At 36.3% G+C, this 14256-nt stretch overlaps 2 protein-coding genes across 2 annotated transcripts in view; one reads left to right on the top strand and one right to left on the bottom strand.

The window, feature by feature from the left end:
* The window catches only part of LOC109236766, a 6680-nt gene extending 3506 nt beyond the window's left edge, over positions 1-3174 (bottom strand). Inside the window, exons 1-2 of the mRNA XM_019402981.1 lie at positions 2580-3174; positions 2287-2319 (exon numbers count right to left, since the gene is read on the bottom strand). Of these exons, the coding sequence (XP_019258526.1) occupies positions 2287-2319; positions 2580-2991 (445 nt within the window). The 5' untranslated portion in view covers positions 2992-3174. The remainder of the gene's footprint in view (positions 1-2286; positions 2320-2579) is intronic.
* A 6004-nt stretch (positions 3175-9178) lies between these two features.
* On the top strand, positions 9179-9877 carry LOC109236764. Its single transcript, XM_019402980.1, has one exon. The coding sequence runs from the start codon at positions 9179-9181 to the stop codon at positions 9875-9877; it is 699 nt and encodes a 232-aa protein (XP_019258525.1).
* Positions 9878-14256: the final 4379 nt, after the last annotated feature.

Below are 14256 nucleotides of genomic sequence, written 5' to 3'. Positions count from 1 at the left end.
CCACATAGTTCATATCTTCAAGGTGCTGGTGATGATGATCATGCTCTGTATTCCATGGATTACCAATTGGCTGGCTAATGCAAGATGTGCACAAGCTCCCGTTGGTAGTGTCTACTATGTGAACCTGTTGCTTCTGCCCTGATTCCTCCACCTTTTTGGTGAGGATGCTCATTTGCGTCAAAAGAGTCGCCATGTTTTCAGCCATTGTATTAGAAGGATCAAGAGGCACTGAGTGCACCACTGGAGTGATGGGTGCATCTAGATGTCCAACCCGAATTCTGCGCCATCTTGTCGAGCAAATTCTGACCTTCTCTCCAAGTCTTGCTCAAGAATGCCCCACCAGCCGAGGCATCAACTATATTCTTCAAGCTGTCTGACAGTCCCATGTAAAACCGTTGTCCCAACATCTGCTCTGGAACACCATGGTGGGGGCACATAACCAACATTCCTTTAAATCTGCCCCATGTCTCGTGTAGTGTCTCCATTGGTTTCTGTTTGAAGCTCACAATCTCATCAATTTGTTGAGCGGTCTTTTTGGGAGGATGGAACTTGTTGTGAAATTGCTTGACCAACTCATCCCAAGTTGCTATAGAGTTTATGGGAAGCGAGTTTAGCCAAACCTGAGCAGCTCCTGTCACCGAGAATGGAAACAATAATAATCTGATTGCTTCCGGAGTCACGTTCGGTTGCCTTTGAGTTTTGCAAATAGACAGGAAGTTCTTTAAGTGTTGCTGAGGGTCTTCTGTTTGTGTCCCAGAAAAAAGTCCCTTGTTCTGCAACAAGTGTAGCATGTTATTTGTGATCTGGAACGATTCAGCTTGTATCGCAGGCACAATAATGGCAGTGGCCAGATTGTCAGCTGTGGGTTGTGCCCAGTCATAAAGTGCACCCTCAGGCACAGGAGGTGCCAATTGCTCATTCCTGACGTTCCCGTTGGGGTCGTTTATGTCGCCCATGTCAATTTTGAGTTGGTGTGTTTGTTGTGATTGTTGAAGTCTTTTGTTTGCACGATTCAATGCCCGGAATGTCTTCTCGGTGAGAGTCCTTCAAGTAGTTCTCCAGTCCTCGTAGAATTTCTAGGCATGCACTTGTGTACCCAGATCCACAACCGTCAAAATTTTCAATGAAAAAGTTGGTAGAGAGAAAACTGACTACAATAAGAATCTTTGTATTTCTGTCAATGGCAATTGATAATTCAATTAACTCCCCGGCAACGGCGCCAAAATTTGATCACGCCCAACTATGCCTTATAAAAAGGACTCTGCGGACGTTGCAAATATAACCCGAGTATTACGCCCAGGGTCGAATCCACAGAGAGTTAACCTATCAACCGCTATCTTCAGACCCACCAAGTCTTCAGAACCAGCTTCTCAAATATTCAAATTTTCAGTTGAGTGTTCTTTAACAACTAGCTTGCAAGTAACTAATGGCTGTAACTAAATTAATAAGGTTGTAAACAATTATGAGAAAAAGCTAAGGCAATGATTTCCCCTATTGATGGAATCCCTTCTGTTTATGCTCATACAAATTTACCCACACATCTCTATCAATCATGAACGCTAGTCTTACCGCAAATCTCCCGAGTAATCACAGTAATTTACTATTGCACTATTCCAAGATACACTAGCTTACTTTATTTAGCACGATTCACTTTAGATTACACCAAAGGCTTCGTTATCCCTAATTCCGCCTTTAAACCCGCAATTATAGATTCCTCTAATAATCTAGGAGTGGTGTTGTTCAACAATAACCTAAATATGCACTCTTTTTCAAGTTATGCACACTAAATAGGCACAGCTAATTGAGGATCCTGTCAATTAACTACAACGAACACGAAGTTGAACAAATAGAGATTAAACTGGCAATTTTGTATTCACATAAACAAGAAGTTCATCACCCAATAGGTTCCATCAAAACCTTAGACAAGGAATTTAGCTACTCATGGCTATGGGAAAATTAACTAAGATTGAATTCATCATAAAATCAAAAGAAAAGAAAAGACGAAAGATGTTCAGAGTATTTTCTCACAATGTTTTTCCTTGCTAAGAAACCTAAAAAATCAATACATGCCTCTCTTGGGCGAAGTCTAATGTTTTAAATAGGGTTTAGGTCTAAAAATCCCGTAATTGACACTTTGGTCCCTGAAGTTTCTGCGCCTACCGCGGTTCTGCCGCAGTCGCGGTGGAATCGCGGTGGACCCAGTGCTCTGAATCTTCAGCCTGTTTTTGCACGGGTCACTTGGGAAATTTCATAGTTGGCCTCTTTTTCATCACTTTTGACTCCAAAACTGCTCTTTAGCCTTCTTTATACATATATCACCTACAAATCATGAAAAGCACTAATAAGAGCATTTTGTCATCACTTTTAGCATTAAAACTACACAAGAAGGTGATTATTTAAGGTGTGATTATAGTCAAATTCACCTATTATCAGCTTTACACCTTGGTTACAAAATCATAAAATGTCTAAAAGTATTGATCTTGCATCATAATCTTGAGAGACAGTAATCCATGAAGAAACATCAAAACGACGAGATATTAATGGATGGTTAAAAATTCTTAAGGCAAAAGTTGTCTTACCAATACCACCCATACCAACGATTGAGACTACATTCAGTTCTGATGTCTGTCCGATGAGTTGATCTCTTATGCTGTTGAATTCATCTTCCATCCCAACAAGAGTGTTTTCATCATCTAAGATAGTATGCGGCGGTGAGCGGAGAGGTAAAGAAATTGTTGCTGGCAAACCTTTGATATTTTGATGGTCATTCTTGAACTTCAACACCTCTCCTTGTATGGAATCCATCTCTTTTGTTATTTGCTCCAACTCATCACAAAGCTTAGAACGAGCAGTGTTTCGATTGTCTTCAGTATCAGCCACATGGATTCTTCTTAGGCACAATTCAACTGTAATTTCTACTTTATAAACTGCATCTCTAATTTTCTTCTCCAAAAAAGTCAACGATTCTTGATCATTGATCCTATTTCCCATATTATCCTCAAGGAAAGTTTGCAAGCAAGAAAGTTTTACAAAAAAGAGAATCAAGGGGTGTCCTATTTTCAGAAACCAAACTTGGATTGAATTTTAAGACTTGCTCCAGAGTTGTCATAAGTGAAGTTACAAGAGCATGAGCCAGGGGCGGCTCAATACTATTGTGGGTGTGTTCTTTTTTGAGAATTTTTATATATTTGAAGTCTATTTTTCTACTTTTTGAGATGCAAGGTTGTGAATAATTGTTTTATAATCTCTTTCTTCTAATATTACTTTTTCAATTAATAATATAGCTAGTCCATTCAGTTTCTCCCGAGACATTGTTGATCTTAAATAAGATTTTTGTTAAGAAACTTAGCTCAAAGTAATAATATGAAACAAGCAAATAGACAAGAATGTAGGGAGCAAGGGAGGAGAGATTCTTATTACTTTCATATATTCAAGTGTGTACATTGTGGTGCCAAAACCCTCTATTTATAGGATTACATAGAGACATACAAAAGAATGTCATAAACATGACATTAAACATTTGAGATCATGGAGGAAGATCATGGGGAGGTTATGGAGGTGTGGGAGTTACAACTATAATGGTGAGAAGTAGTGGGAGTTATCTACATAATGGAGAAGAGTAGTGGGAGTAACTTCTTTAGGAGTTATAGACATCCACTACAAAATATAATATTTCATAACACTCCCCCTTGGATGTCTATAGATAATGTGCCTCGTTAAAACCTTACTAAGAAAAAACCCTGTGGGAAAAAATCTTAGTGAAGGAAAAAGAGTACACATATTTTGTAATACGCATTATTTGCCGCCTCATTAAAAACCTTGCCAGAAAAACCCAGTGGGATAAAATTTTAGCTAAGGAGAAAAGAGTACAACGCGTATTTGCCTCCCCCTGATGAAAATATCACTTTATTCTTCGGAGATGATGAATTCCAAGCTTATATAACAACTTCTCTAATATTGAGATCCGCAATACATGTGAAGAAGTTTGTCAAATTATCACTTGAACAAATTTGTTGAAGAACTTTGGTAAATGTCCTTTATTTTGTCTCCTTCGATGGTCCTTCTTTCAATTAAGCTATGCATGCAGTATCATCTTCAATGTAATTGGAACCTTGTTGAATATCACAATATGGCATTATCCTCATATACAAATAGATTGTTTCAAGAACGAATTTCAGAAAATGCCTGCATTTCCATAACCAACAAAACCTTGACAATAATTGTTAGAATAAACAAATCTATATCAAAGATTCCTTTCGCAATATAACACTAATCGTATTTCGATATCTCCATATAGCCTTTATACTTTCAGCTGTTGGAACTATCCGTCCAACTTCATATTTTTCAGATGAAGTCAATTTTCATTGCATATTTTTATTTGGCCAATCATTTATCTGTCCAAATTCCATGACAGATTTGAGCTAAACATCCTCATCAATATTAATAATATTGGGCTCTACATTATATAAACAATATCGGTAATGATCATTTTACATCGGTTCCGTCATTACCCACTAAAGACATAACTTATTGAGATCTCTTTATCTCATTATTTTCAGGTACCTGAGCCTCTCCCATGAGGTCTTTTAAAGTGTTATGTCATGGTTCTCTTATATAGCACTTGCCTCCTTATTATGACCATCTTGAACATTTGCTCCTCTCCTTTTTCAAGGAGTTTTATCTTTGGAAACGATTAGTCTATTACGCTTCATGCGTTCCAGAGACTATGTCCATCATGGACTTTATTCTATTTGTAGCATTAGTAGCTGAAATATGACATTTAGTTTTGGGTCAGCAAATGCGCATGCCAATATTTTTCAAATGAATTATCACTTGAACTTCAAGTTCATATTTTCTTGTACGAGGATCTAAGTGTACTCATAATAATTCATTCCATGTGTTACTTTTTTCAGCTGCTTGTTTTCTTTCCCTAATGTTGGGATCACCAACACATATACCCAACCTTCTTTGGGGACCAATCTTTGTGCATTGTGGTGGCACAATTAAATCATATAGTACATCCATATTTCTAGATGAAAATATTTGATTCCTGACCCTGAACCAATTGTGATTGGGAGAATGTATCATAACTTGTTGGCTAGATGCGTACAAGTGCTGTTGTATATTAAATAATATACCTCATACCAAATTTCGATTTGGGAGTTTTATTTTCATAACTAATGGTTTATCTTAATTGGAGGCATATAATTTCTGCTAAACCAACTTTGATTTAAACAAGCATTATCAAAATAAATTATCATAATTTTTATTTTGGAACTGTGCTCTAATAACTTGAGCAAGCAACCTTGCAAAAGCCAAACTGCAAGTTGACAACAAACGCACATGTGACCATACAATAAATGCATCTTTTAAAATTATATAATAGTAAACAGTCCACATGGCATGTGACTGGGCCCATATATATATATATCACCTTTTATTCGTTCCAGATTTTAAGGGATTCAATCCCAACCTTGACTGGTATATCATGAGAATAAGCAGCACAAGAGAATTCTTGAAGAATCTTCTATTTCTTCAATATATACCGATGTGAATTCTCAATTAATTTTCGCATCATAATTGAACCGGGATGGCCAACCGGCATGCCAACTGATATTTATTTCAGTAAACATTTAATTTACTATGGCATGTGATTTCATCATTATGCTTATACATCTGTAGTACAAACAGAAGAAAAATGGGGTAACCTTCATATTTACCCGGTATGTTATAGTAATATAGAAGATAATCAATCTTCCTTTAATTTATGATCTCAATATGCCAACCACTTTGGCTAATACATTTGAAACTCAAAAAGTTTGTTTTGAGACTTACTACCACCAATACCATGAATAATTTTATTTATTCGGGTAGTAACAAATTCACTCTTCTGGAGCTCTCAATAATTTGCACTACAAGATCTTTTATAACACCATCCAAGTGGTGAATTTTTCCTCCACAGAGCTACAAGATCTTTTATAACACCATCCAAGTGGTGAATTTTTCCTCCACAGAGAAAATTATCTTATCATAATAATTGTCATGGTCAAAATCATCATAAGCAAAATTATTTCTTGCTTTAGTTTTGCCTTTAATAACTTTTTATAAGGCATGGCAAAATATTTTTTTGGCGTACCACATGTACGTGACTGATGACATATTCATGTAACCGCCCAATAATATTCATTATATTTCTTTCTCTCAAACCTCCCGTAGAGGTGAGTTGTAGCATTTATTCAACCATACATAAGCATATTATTATGCATAATCTTTATCACATGAAGTATATATTTTCACATTCACTTTCAGGAATGAGTTTGCATTTACAATGCTTATCACAAGTCACATTTTCAAGTAATGGACTATAATCATGTGAGTGTGTCTCGTATTAACAGACCACAACGATACATATTTCCTTCACCTTTAAAGGATCATTTTGAGAACCCTTATTGTTCTCTTTTTTATAATTACAATAATGATGACTATTATTATTTGATCTTTGGCACGCCTACGTTCAATGGTCAACTACTTGTCTTCATTTAGACTTCTTATGCATCATCACATTCACTTCAAGAATGGAGCAAATCAAGTGGGACATTTCATGCCTTTTCATGAAAGATACATTATTTTTCTTTCATTATATAATCAATATAGTGCATTGGTACTTAAAGTCAATGCCTTACCCATATAAAGGCATGTTAGGCTATAATGAGTTGGGACTCAAATCCAACTCTTATCATCATAGTGCATCAGGACTTGAATCCGATGTCTTACCCTTATGGTGCGCTGGGACTTGAATCCACCGTCTTTCCCTTAACCAATGTCATAATGGACTGGAACCATTTAAAATATTACCACTTCATAATTATTGCCATAGTCCAGCGCGAAGACATGTTTTTAAGAGCTTGATGTACTATTAAGCATTCAGATCTCAAAATACCATATATTTCCGCAAAACACTAAAAACACCATTGCGATGAATGAAATCAGAAAAAAAACTTATGTATGGTCAACTTCATATTAGATTTAATTTCTTAGGATTAAAAGAACATAAAATTTAATATTTGTGTATAGTATAATTGTATAAACCCTTACCATTGTGAAGAAAAATTAAAAAGTTACCTTGCCGCCAAAAGGGTATGGCCAAAGCCATGGAAATTAAAGAACACCTACCACATAATCTTGAAATAGAAGATCATGAAATAAGCAATTCGTGCTGATAACGTGTTAAGAAACTTAGCTCAAAGTAATAATATGAAACAAGCAAATAGACAAGAATGTAGGGAGCAAGGGAGGAGAGATTCTTATTACTTTCATATATTCAAGTGTGTACATTGTGGTGCGAAAACCCTCTATTTATAGGATTACATAGAGGCATACAAAAGAATGTCATAAACATGACATTAAACATTTGAGATCATGGAGGAAGATCATGGGGAGGTTATGGAGGTGTGGGAGTTACAACTATAATGGTGAGAAGTAGTGGGAGTTATCTACATAATGAAGAAGAGTAGTGGGAGTAACTTCTTTAGGAGTTATAGACATCCACTACAAAATATAATATTTCATAACAATTTTATTAATTTTAATTTTGAAAATATTCTTTCCGGGCAATAGGCATATGGAAATAAATCAAGTCTTTTATATTGAACACTAATTTCCTCTTCTTCTTGGATGGTGTTAAACTGTTATCATCTAACTCAACTTGCTTAGTCATTTGTTCATTTCGAGAATATTCTTCTACAATTTCTAGTTGAGTTTTTTTATTATTTATTAAAAATTTATCAATAGCCCCTTTTTCGGATTGTATCAAAGATTCAACTTTTCTCTTCTTTTTTTTCAAGTTGAATAACCGGGCTCATACTTTCTCTTTGACATATTTGAATTCTAGTAAATATTCAAACGATAATATATAACTACGCAACAAAATATTCTGGAATAGAAGAATCTGATTCAATAACTTTGAAATATTTGTTGCTTCAATAATCTTCGTGTTCGTGCAATGCGTGATACCCAAAAAATCACAAAATAATAAACTATAGCTTTTCTTGAACAATATTGTGAGATGACTTTCTTGGAAGAACAAAGAAAATATAATAGCAATATATTGCACTGTCACTTTGTGAGAAAGTATTTTAAGAGTATTGTAAAAGGTAAACCGAGAAGGAAGTGGAAAGGTCTAATTGAGAGAAACTAGCTAAAAGAGAATAGTAATTGTGATGATTTCTTCCAAAATTTACATTCTCAACGTCACATTAATTGATTTTTGGGGCCACTTTTTTTGGTCAAAAGTTATTACTAGTAGTATATCATTCCTTTTACAATGCATGTATGCAGTACCTTTTTTTAAGAAATCGTTTTCTAAAAATGATATAAGCTTATGATCCTATTGGTAAAAGTGGGGCCCCCCAAAATTAGGGGCCTAAAGCCTAGGCTTTATTGGCTTTACCCAATAGCCGCCCCTGGCATGAGCCATGTGGAACTAGATAACAGGTTTTCTCGAATTGAAAGTACCTATTCGTAAAAAAGTACCTGGAAAATATAAACCCCGTAATGTGGCAAAATTTTATTGAATTTATCCTTTGAGGAAAATGGTAAAGGCAACTAATAACTCTCGGTCTCCTACTACAGCTATTGAACTTGAGAATCTGAGCCTAGGCAAAAACCTACGAACAACTTATAATTTTAAACAATATATAAAGTATTACTCCATTTGTTTCATATGTGGCACTATTGTGACTAATCACATCTATATATAATAGGATTGGCAAAGATACCATAGTAACCCGAATGGCAACATAATAAAAAGCCACTAAGCAATTTCAGGATAAAATTAGTTAGGTTAGGTAATAATTACTAGTTTCTTTTTGAATTTAAATTTTTAGAAAATAAATTTATCTATCTATATATAATTGGAGAGGCAAAGAGACCATAGTAAGCCAAGTAACTGATAAGGATAAGGATAAGAAGAGCTAAGTTTCTCATTTGAATTTAAATTGTTGTATATATCTCCTAAACCTCTCTTCCTCATCTACAAAACTCCTACTACCATTGTACTTCTTCAGATATAAGTTGGAACACCAAATCTTCACTGTTTTATGGTATCAGAAGCCGTAAGCTCACACAAGCAACTCCAAAAGTCTGCAACCTTTTTTTCCCCTCATCCAGTTAAAGCCTAATGGGAGAAAACTCAAGCACCACCACCTCACCAACCATTTTCAGCCATGGACATGTGATCCAACCAACACAACTGATTTCCTTCAGCCCAGCGTCGCAGCTCTCGATCAAACTTATGGGAAGCTCAAACTATTTGACTTGGCAAGCCCAAGAACCCACCTTACTATTTGGATATGATCTCCTATCCTACATCGATGGCACATCAGTTATTCCTCCAGTGTATATTGCAGATGACAAAGGCAGTCAACTTCCTAATCCAGACTACAAATTGTGGCTAAGGCGAGACAAAATTGTTCGCAGTGCAATCATGGCCTCTGTCAATCCATCTATTGCGCCACTGATTGCTCAAGCAGTTAATGTGAAAAACGCATGGGATAGTTTGCAAATGTCCTATGCGAACAAATCTCAAGCAAGAATTTTTGGTCTTCGTGAGTTACTCTCAAACATCAGGCGAGACTCCAAGTCCGTCAGCGACTACAAGAAAGAAATTAAATACAGTGCGGATGATTTGGCTACCTCTGGCTCACCTCTAACAAATGAAGAACTAGTCATCAAAATTTTGAGCGGATTTGGAGCAGAATATAAAAAGATCTCAGTGGCTATACGCGCTCGTGATAATCCCATATCTTTCGAAGAACTATTTGAAAAACTTCTTGCTCATGAAGTTTTCGTCCAGCTCTCAGAATCAAAGAATGAGTAGCCTATTATCATTGCACAATTTAGCCAGCTGCGCACCTTGTTCAACCAATTTTAAAGAAGAAACCACAATGGTTCTCAGTGAGGGCATTCCAATTTTATGCCTAACAACCGTAATTTTTCTGGACAAATGACCAACTCAAAGGCGTTGAATAACAGGCCTAATCAACAAAGAGTGCAGTGCCAACTTTGCGACAAGTTTGGTCATATAGCTAAGGTGTGCCACTCTAAATCTCACGATGCACTTGAAGCTCAAGAAAATTTTACTAATCATGCAAACTATGCTGCCAATCACTCAAGTTCATGGATTGTTGACTCGGGGGCTTATCACCACTTCACAAATAATCCAAAATCCCTTCAGCCTGCTATTGACTTTTCAGGCAATGATGAAATCATCATCGGCAACGGTAAAGGAATACCAATAACTCATATTGGTCCAACTGCATTTTCTTATGATAACACTAAGCCTTTTCATCTGCATAATATTCTTTGTTCTCCAAAAATCAAAAGAATTTAATTTCAGTTGCTAAATTTTATCGCCACAATCAAGCATCTATTGAATTCTTTCCCTATTCTTTTTGTGTGACGGATTTGAATACGGGGGCACGCCCCCTGCAAGGACGGAGCAAAGGAGACCACTATGAATGGCCAGATGACAAGTCAACATCGTCCATCTTCTCCTCTTGCTCACTTCACAACAATATCCATGCCAACATTGCACCTATGGCATGCCACACTTGGTCACCCTCAACCTAGAATAACGAAATCATTTGTTTCTTCTTTTAAGCTTCCTATTGCTAGTACTAGAGACGATTCCTTTCCATTCTATCATTCATGCTTATGCAATAAAAGTCATCGCCTTCCTTTTGGTGACAATTCCATTAGCAGTTCTAGACCTTTTGAATTTTTGTACTCTGATGTCTGGGGTCCTTCTCCAATTCACTCATTTGATAATTTTCGATTTTATGTGATTTTTGTGGATCACTATACAAAGTACACTTGGTTATTCCTACTAAAGAATAAATCAGATGTTCAAGGAGTGTTTGTGAACTTTCTTAGAATGGTGCAAAACCAATTTCACCTTACTGTTGGCACACTCTATTCAGATAGGGGTGGAGAATACATAAGCTTAAAATCTATCCTTACGCAGCATGGCATACAACATCTCACTAGTCCTCTCTACACTCCTCAAATTGTTGGAACAACTGAACGCAAGCATCGACATATCATTGATACTGCTAATGCACCATGCATCTGTACCTTCACGTTTTTGGTCATTGGCTTGTCAAACGGCTGTCTACCTTATCAAAAGGATTCCTACTCCATTGCTCAAACTTCGTCCTCCTTTTCAATGCCTCTTTCACACATCCCCTAACCCTTTGAAATTAAGAGTGTTTGGTTGTTTATGTTACCTCTGGTTAATATAACAACAATAAACTTGCTCCCAAATCAAGACCTTGTGCCTTTATGGGATACTCACCTTCTACAAATAGTTATGCATGTCTTGATCTTTCAACCTCCAAAATATTCATCTCAATACATGTCCTCTTTGTGGAACATATATTTCCATTCAAAAATAATCAGCTAGGTCTTCCCAGAATAGAACCATCACTCTTGCACGAGTGGATCCACTCCACAGAACCAACCAATGTTTCTCCAATACAAATCAATCAGATATTGCCTTTGAACCTATCTCATTGCCTCCCTCAAGCAACTATCCTTGTCAGCAGCCACCCATGGAAGGTTCGTCGAGTTTATCATTGCAGGATGATGCTTCACCTTCACTCGAGGTACGATCTTCTCCACCTTGTTCTTCTTCCACTACTACGCCTCTCCTCTCTTCTTCTACCACATAAGTGGTACCTCTTCCTCCTTCAAGAATGGTGGCGAGATCTCAAAATAATATCTTCAAGCCCAAACAAGTTTTTGACTACCTTGCTGTCTTGCCCAACAAAACACTGCCACTAGCACCTCATACGTTTAAGCAAGCAAACAAATATATTGAATGGCATGATGCAATATAGGCTGAATACTCAGCCCTTTTGAATAATTCTACTTGGTCTCTAGTTCCTCCAACTTCATCACAAAATGTGATAGGCTGTAAGTGGATGTTTCGTGTAAAACACAATGCAGATGGATCAACCGAACGATATAAAGCGGTCTAGTTTCAAAGGGTTTTCACCAAAGATCGGGTGTTGATTTTCATTCTACCTTCAGTCCAGTCATTAAACATACCACCATTCGTCTAATTATTTCTTAGCAGTGTCTTTCAGGTGGCCCTTGTTGACACCCAATTTTTTCCTATATATTTTCAATATGCAAATAACTTCATAATGGTATATGTATGCATATATATATAAGTATATCCTAGTGTTTCATTAATTTTCCTTAATTTTTAAAGGATTTTTAAATCTATTTATTCCCCTATTTTATCCATAAAAATCCAATAATTATTTCCAAAAATATCATTTTGGTGATTCACTTGTTGAACTTTTATATCTATGCTAAAATATAGCTAAGAGAATTTTTGCATATTTTTACAAATTTATTCAGTATTTTTAAAGCTAAATTGCATATAATTGCAATATTAGCCTCTTTTAAGATTTAACTGCGTTTATATTCATAAAATTAAGTTCTGTATTTTTAAATTGTTAATTATATGTTATAAATCATTTTAGTACCTTTAATTTATTTCCAAAAATTAATTTATTATTTTTAATAAATTAATAGGAAAATTGGCTATTTAAATAATAGCCCAATTACATTTCAATCATAGCCTAAATCCTACCCCAATTTTAACCCAATTCTCGACCCAATTGAACCCATCGGACCAGGCCCAAACCTAGTTTCATAAACCGCCCCAAGTACCCGTCTTAATCCAGGTCGTTGATCATATCAACGGCCAATACTCGCCCTTGCCTTAATTAATTCCAAACGACCCCAAAACCCTATCATTTCCCACTTAGCGCCGCCTTCGAACCCCCTTTCTCTCAAACACTTTCTGCAACACCATCCAAACCCTAGCCGCCTCCACCCTGATCCACCCAAATCCATGGCCTTCCGGGTTCATCTGAGACCTGTACCAGCCTTCCATGGCTTCTACGTGTTTGGTTCTGTGGTCTCATGACCAGATTTTTGAAGGAATTTGGTCAAGTCCTTGCTCGATGACCTTTCTCCGGTTGTCCCTGACCTTTCTCCGGTCAGTCATGGCCATTCGAATCAGATCCTTGACTCTCCTGGTTAGATCGGTAACTTTCAAGGCCTTTCTCAGTGCTTTTGTGTTTTCTGAAACCCTAATCTTTAAGATTTTTTTGATTTTCTTTCAGACCTACCTTAGATCTGTGCTTGCCATGAACTTTTAAGTGTTTCTCGAAGTTTCTTTGACCTTTCTTTCAAAATGACTCTTCACTTTCCGATTAGGGTTTTCCTTCAAGTTTTCTTTTCAAAATCTCTTCTCTGATTTTTAACAAGTTCCTGATTTTGCTATGTTTTGTTCATGTTGCTCTCCTATCTGAGTTAGCATGTTGAAAACCCTAGTTCCTTTGTGTTCTCATTCGAATTCTGAAACTGTTTGCTAGTACTTGTTTGATTTATTTGTTCATCTTCTTTAAAACTCGTTTGTTGTTGAAAAGCCCTAGGTCTTTGGGGTCTGAAATTGTTTGTTTGAGTACTTGACTCGACTGAAAGCTTCGTTTTAAACTCTCTTTTCTCTATGTGATTTATCTGACTTTGGTTGAAACCCTAACTTTTCAAAGGGTTTCCCTACCTGCTATGTGAGACCTTTGCATGTTTTGATACTCTGTTGATTCAATGTGACTTGACCTTCTTGATTACTATGCTTCCAGTGTTTGCTTTACTACTGAACCTTGGTTTATTTCTGCCACTACTACACGCTTGTGATTATCTCTTTTGCCAATATGCTTGGCCTCGCACATTTGATGTTTTCTGTTCACTCTATTTATATACTAAAGTGCAGAAGCATGTTTCTTCTTTGACTGACCCTAATCATGTGATTAATTTCAAAGCTCTTCTTTTATGAACCCTGATTTCACTCGCCCGTTCAAAATTGATTGATTCTTTTCCGTTTGTTGTAATATTTACCTTGCAGAATCTATTCCGAAAATAAGTATATTTCTGTACTTAGACTCGATTGCTTACTCAATGTTTTCACTACTTCTTTTATGGCAATAATCAGGCTGTCTCTAAAATTAATTTCCTTCCTTATTTGAATATGTTAAACAGTGATTCCTTAATTAAAGGAAATCACTTGTATAATTGATTCAGACTATTGATTGTTTCCATATTTGTACTAGAATTTTACATATTACCTTTCCTTCACTCGTTTTCAAAAGGCTATAAATACCCTGCGATCGCTCTTCTTTC

Source organism: Nicotiana attenuata, unplaced genomic scaffold (genome assembly GCF_001879085.1).
Source record: "Nicotiana attenuata strain UT unplaced genomic scaffold, NIATTr2, whole genome shotgun sequence".
NCBI classification, from domain to species: domain Eukaryota; kingdom Viridiplantae; phylum Streptophyta; class Magnoliopsida; order Solanales; family Solanaceae; genus Nicotiana; species Nicotiana attenuata.
This window is presented reverse-complemented; position numbering and strand designations above follow the sequence as displayed.

Excerpts from the sequence above, each read along its gene's own strand:
- LOC109236764 (XM_019402980.1), top strand. The coding sequence starts at position 9,179 with ATGGGAGAAAACTCAAGCACCACCACCTCACCAACCATTTTCAGCCAT.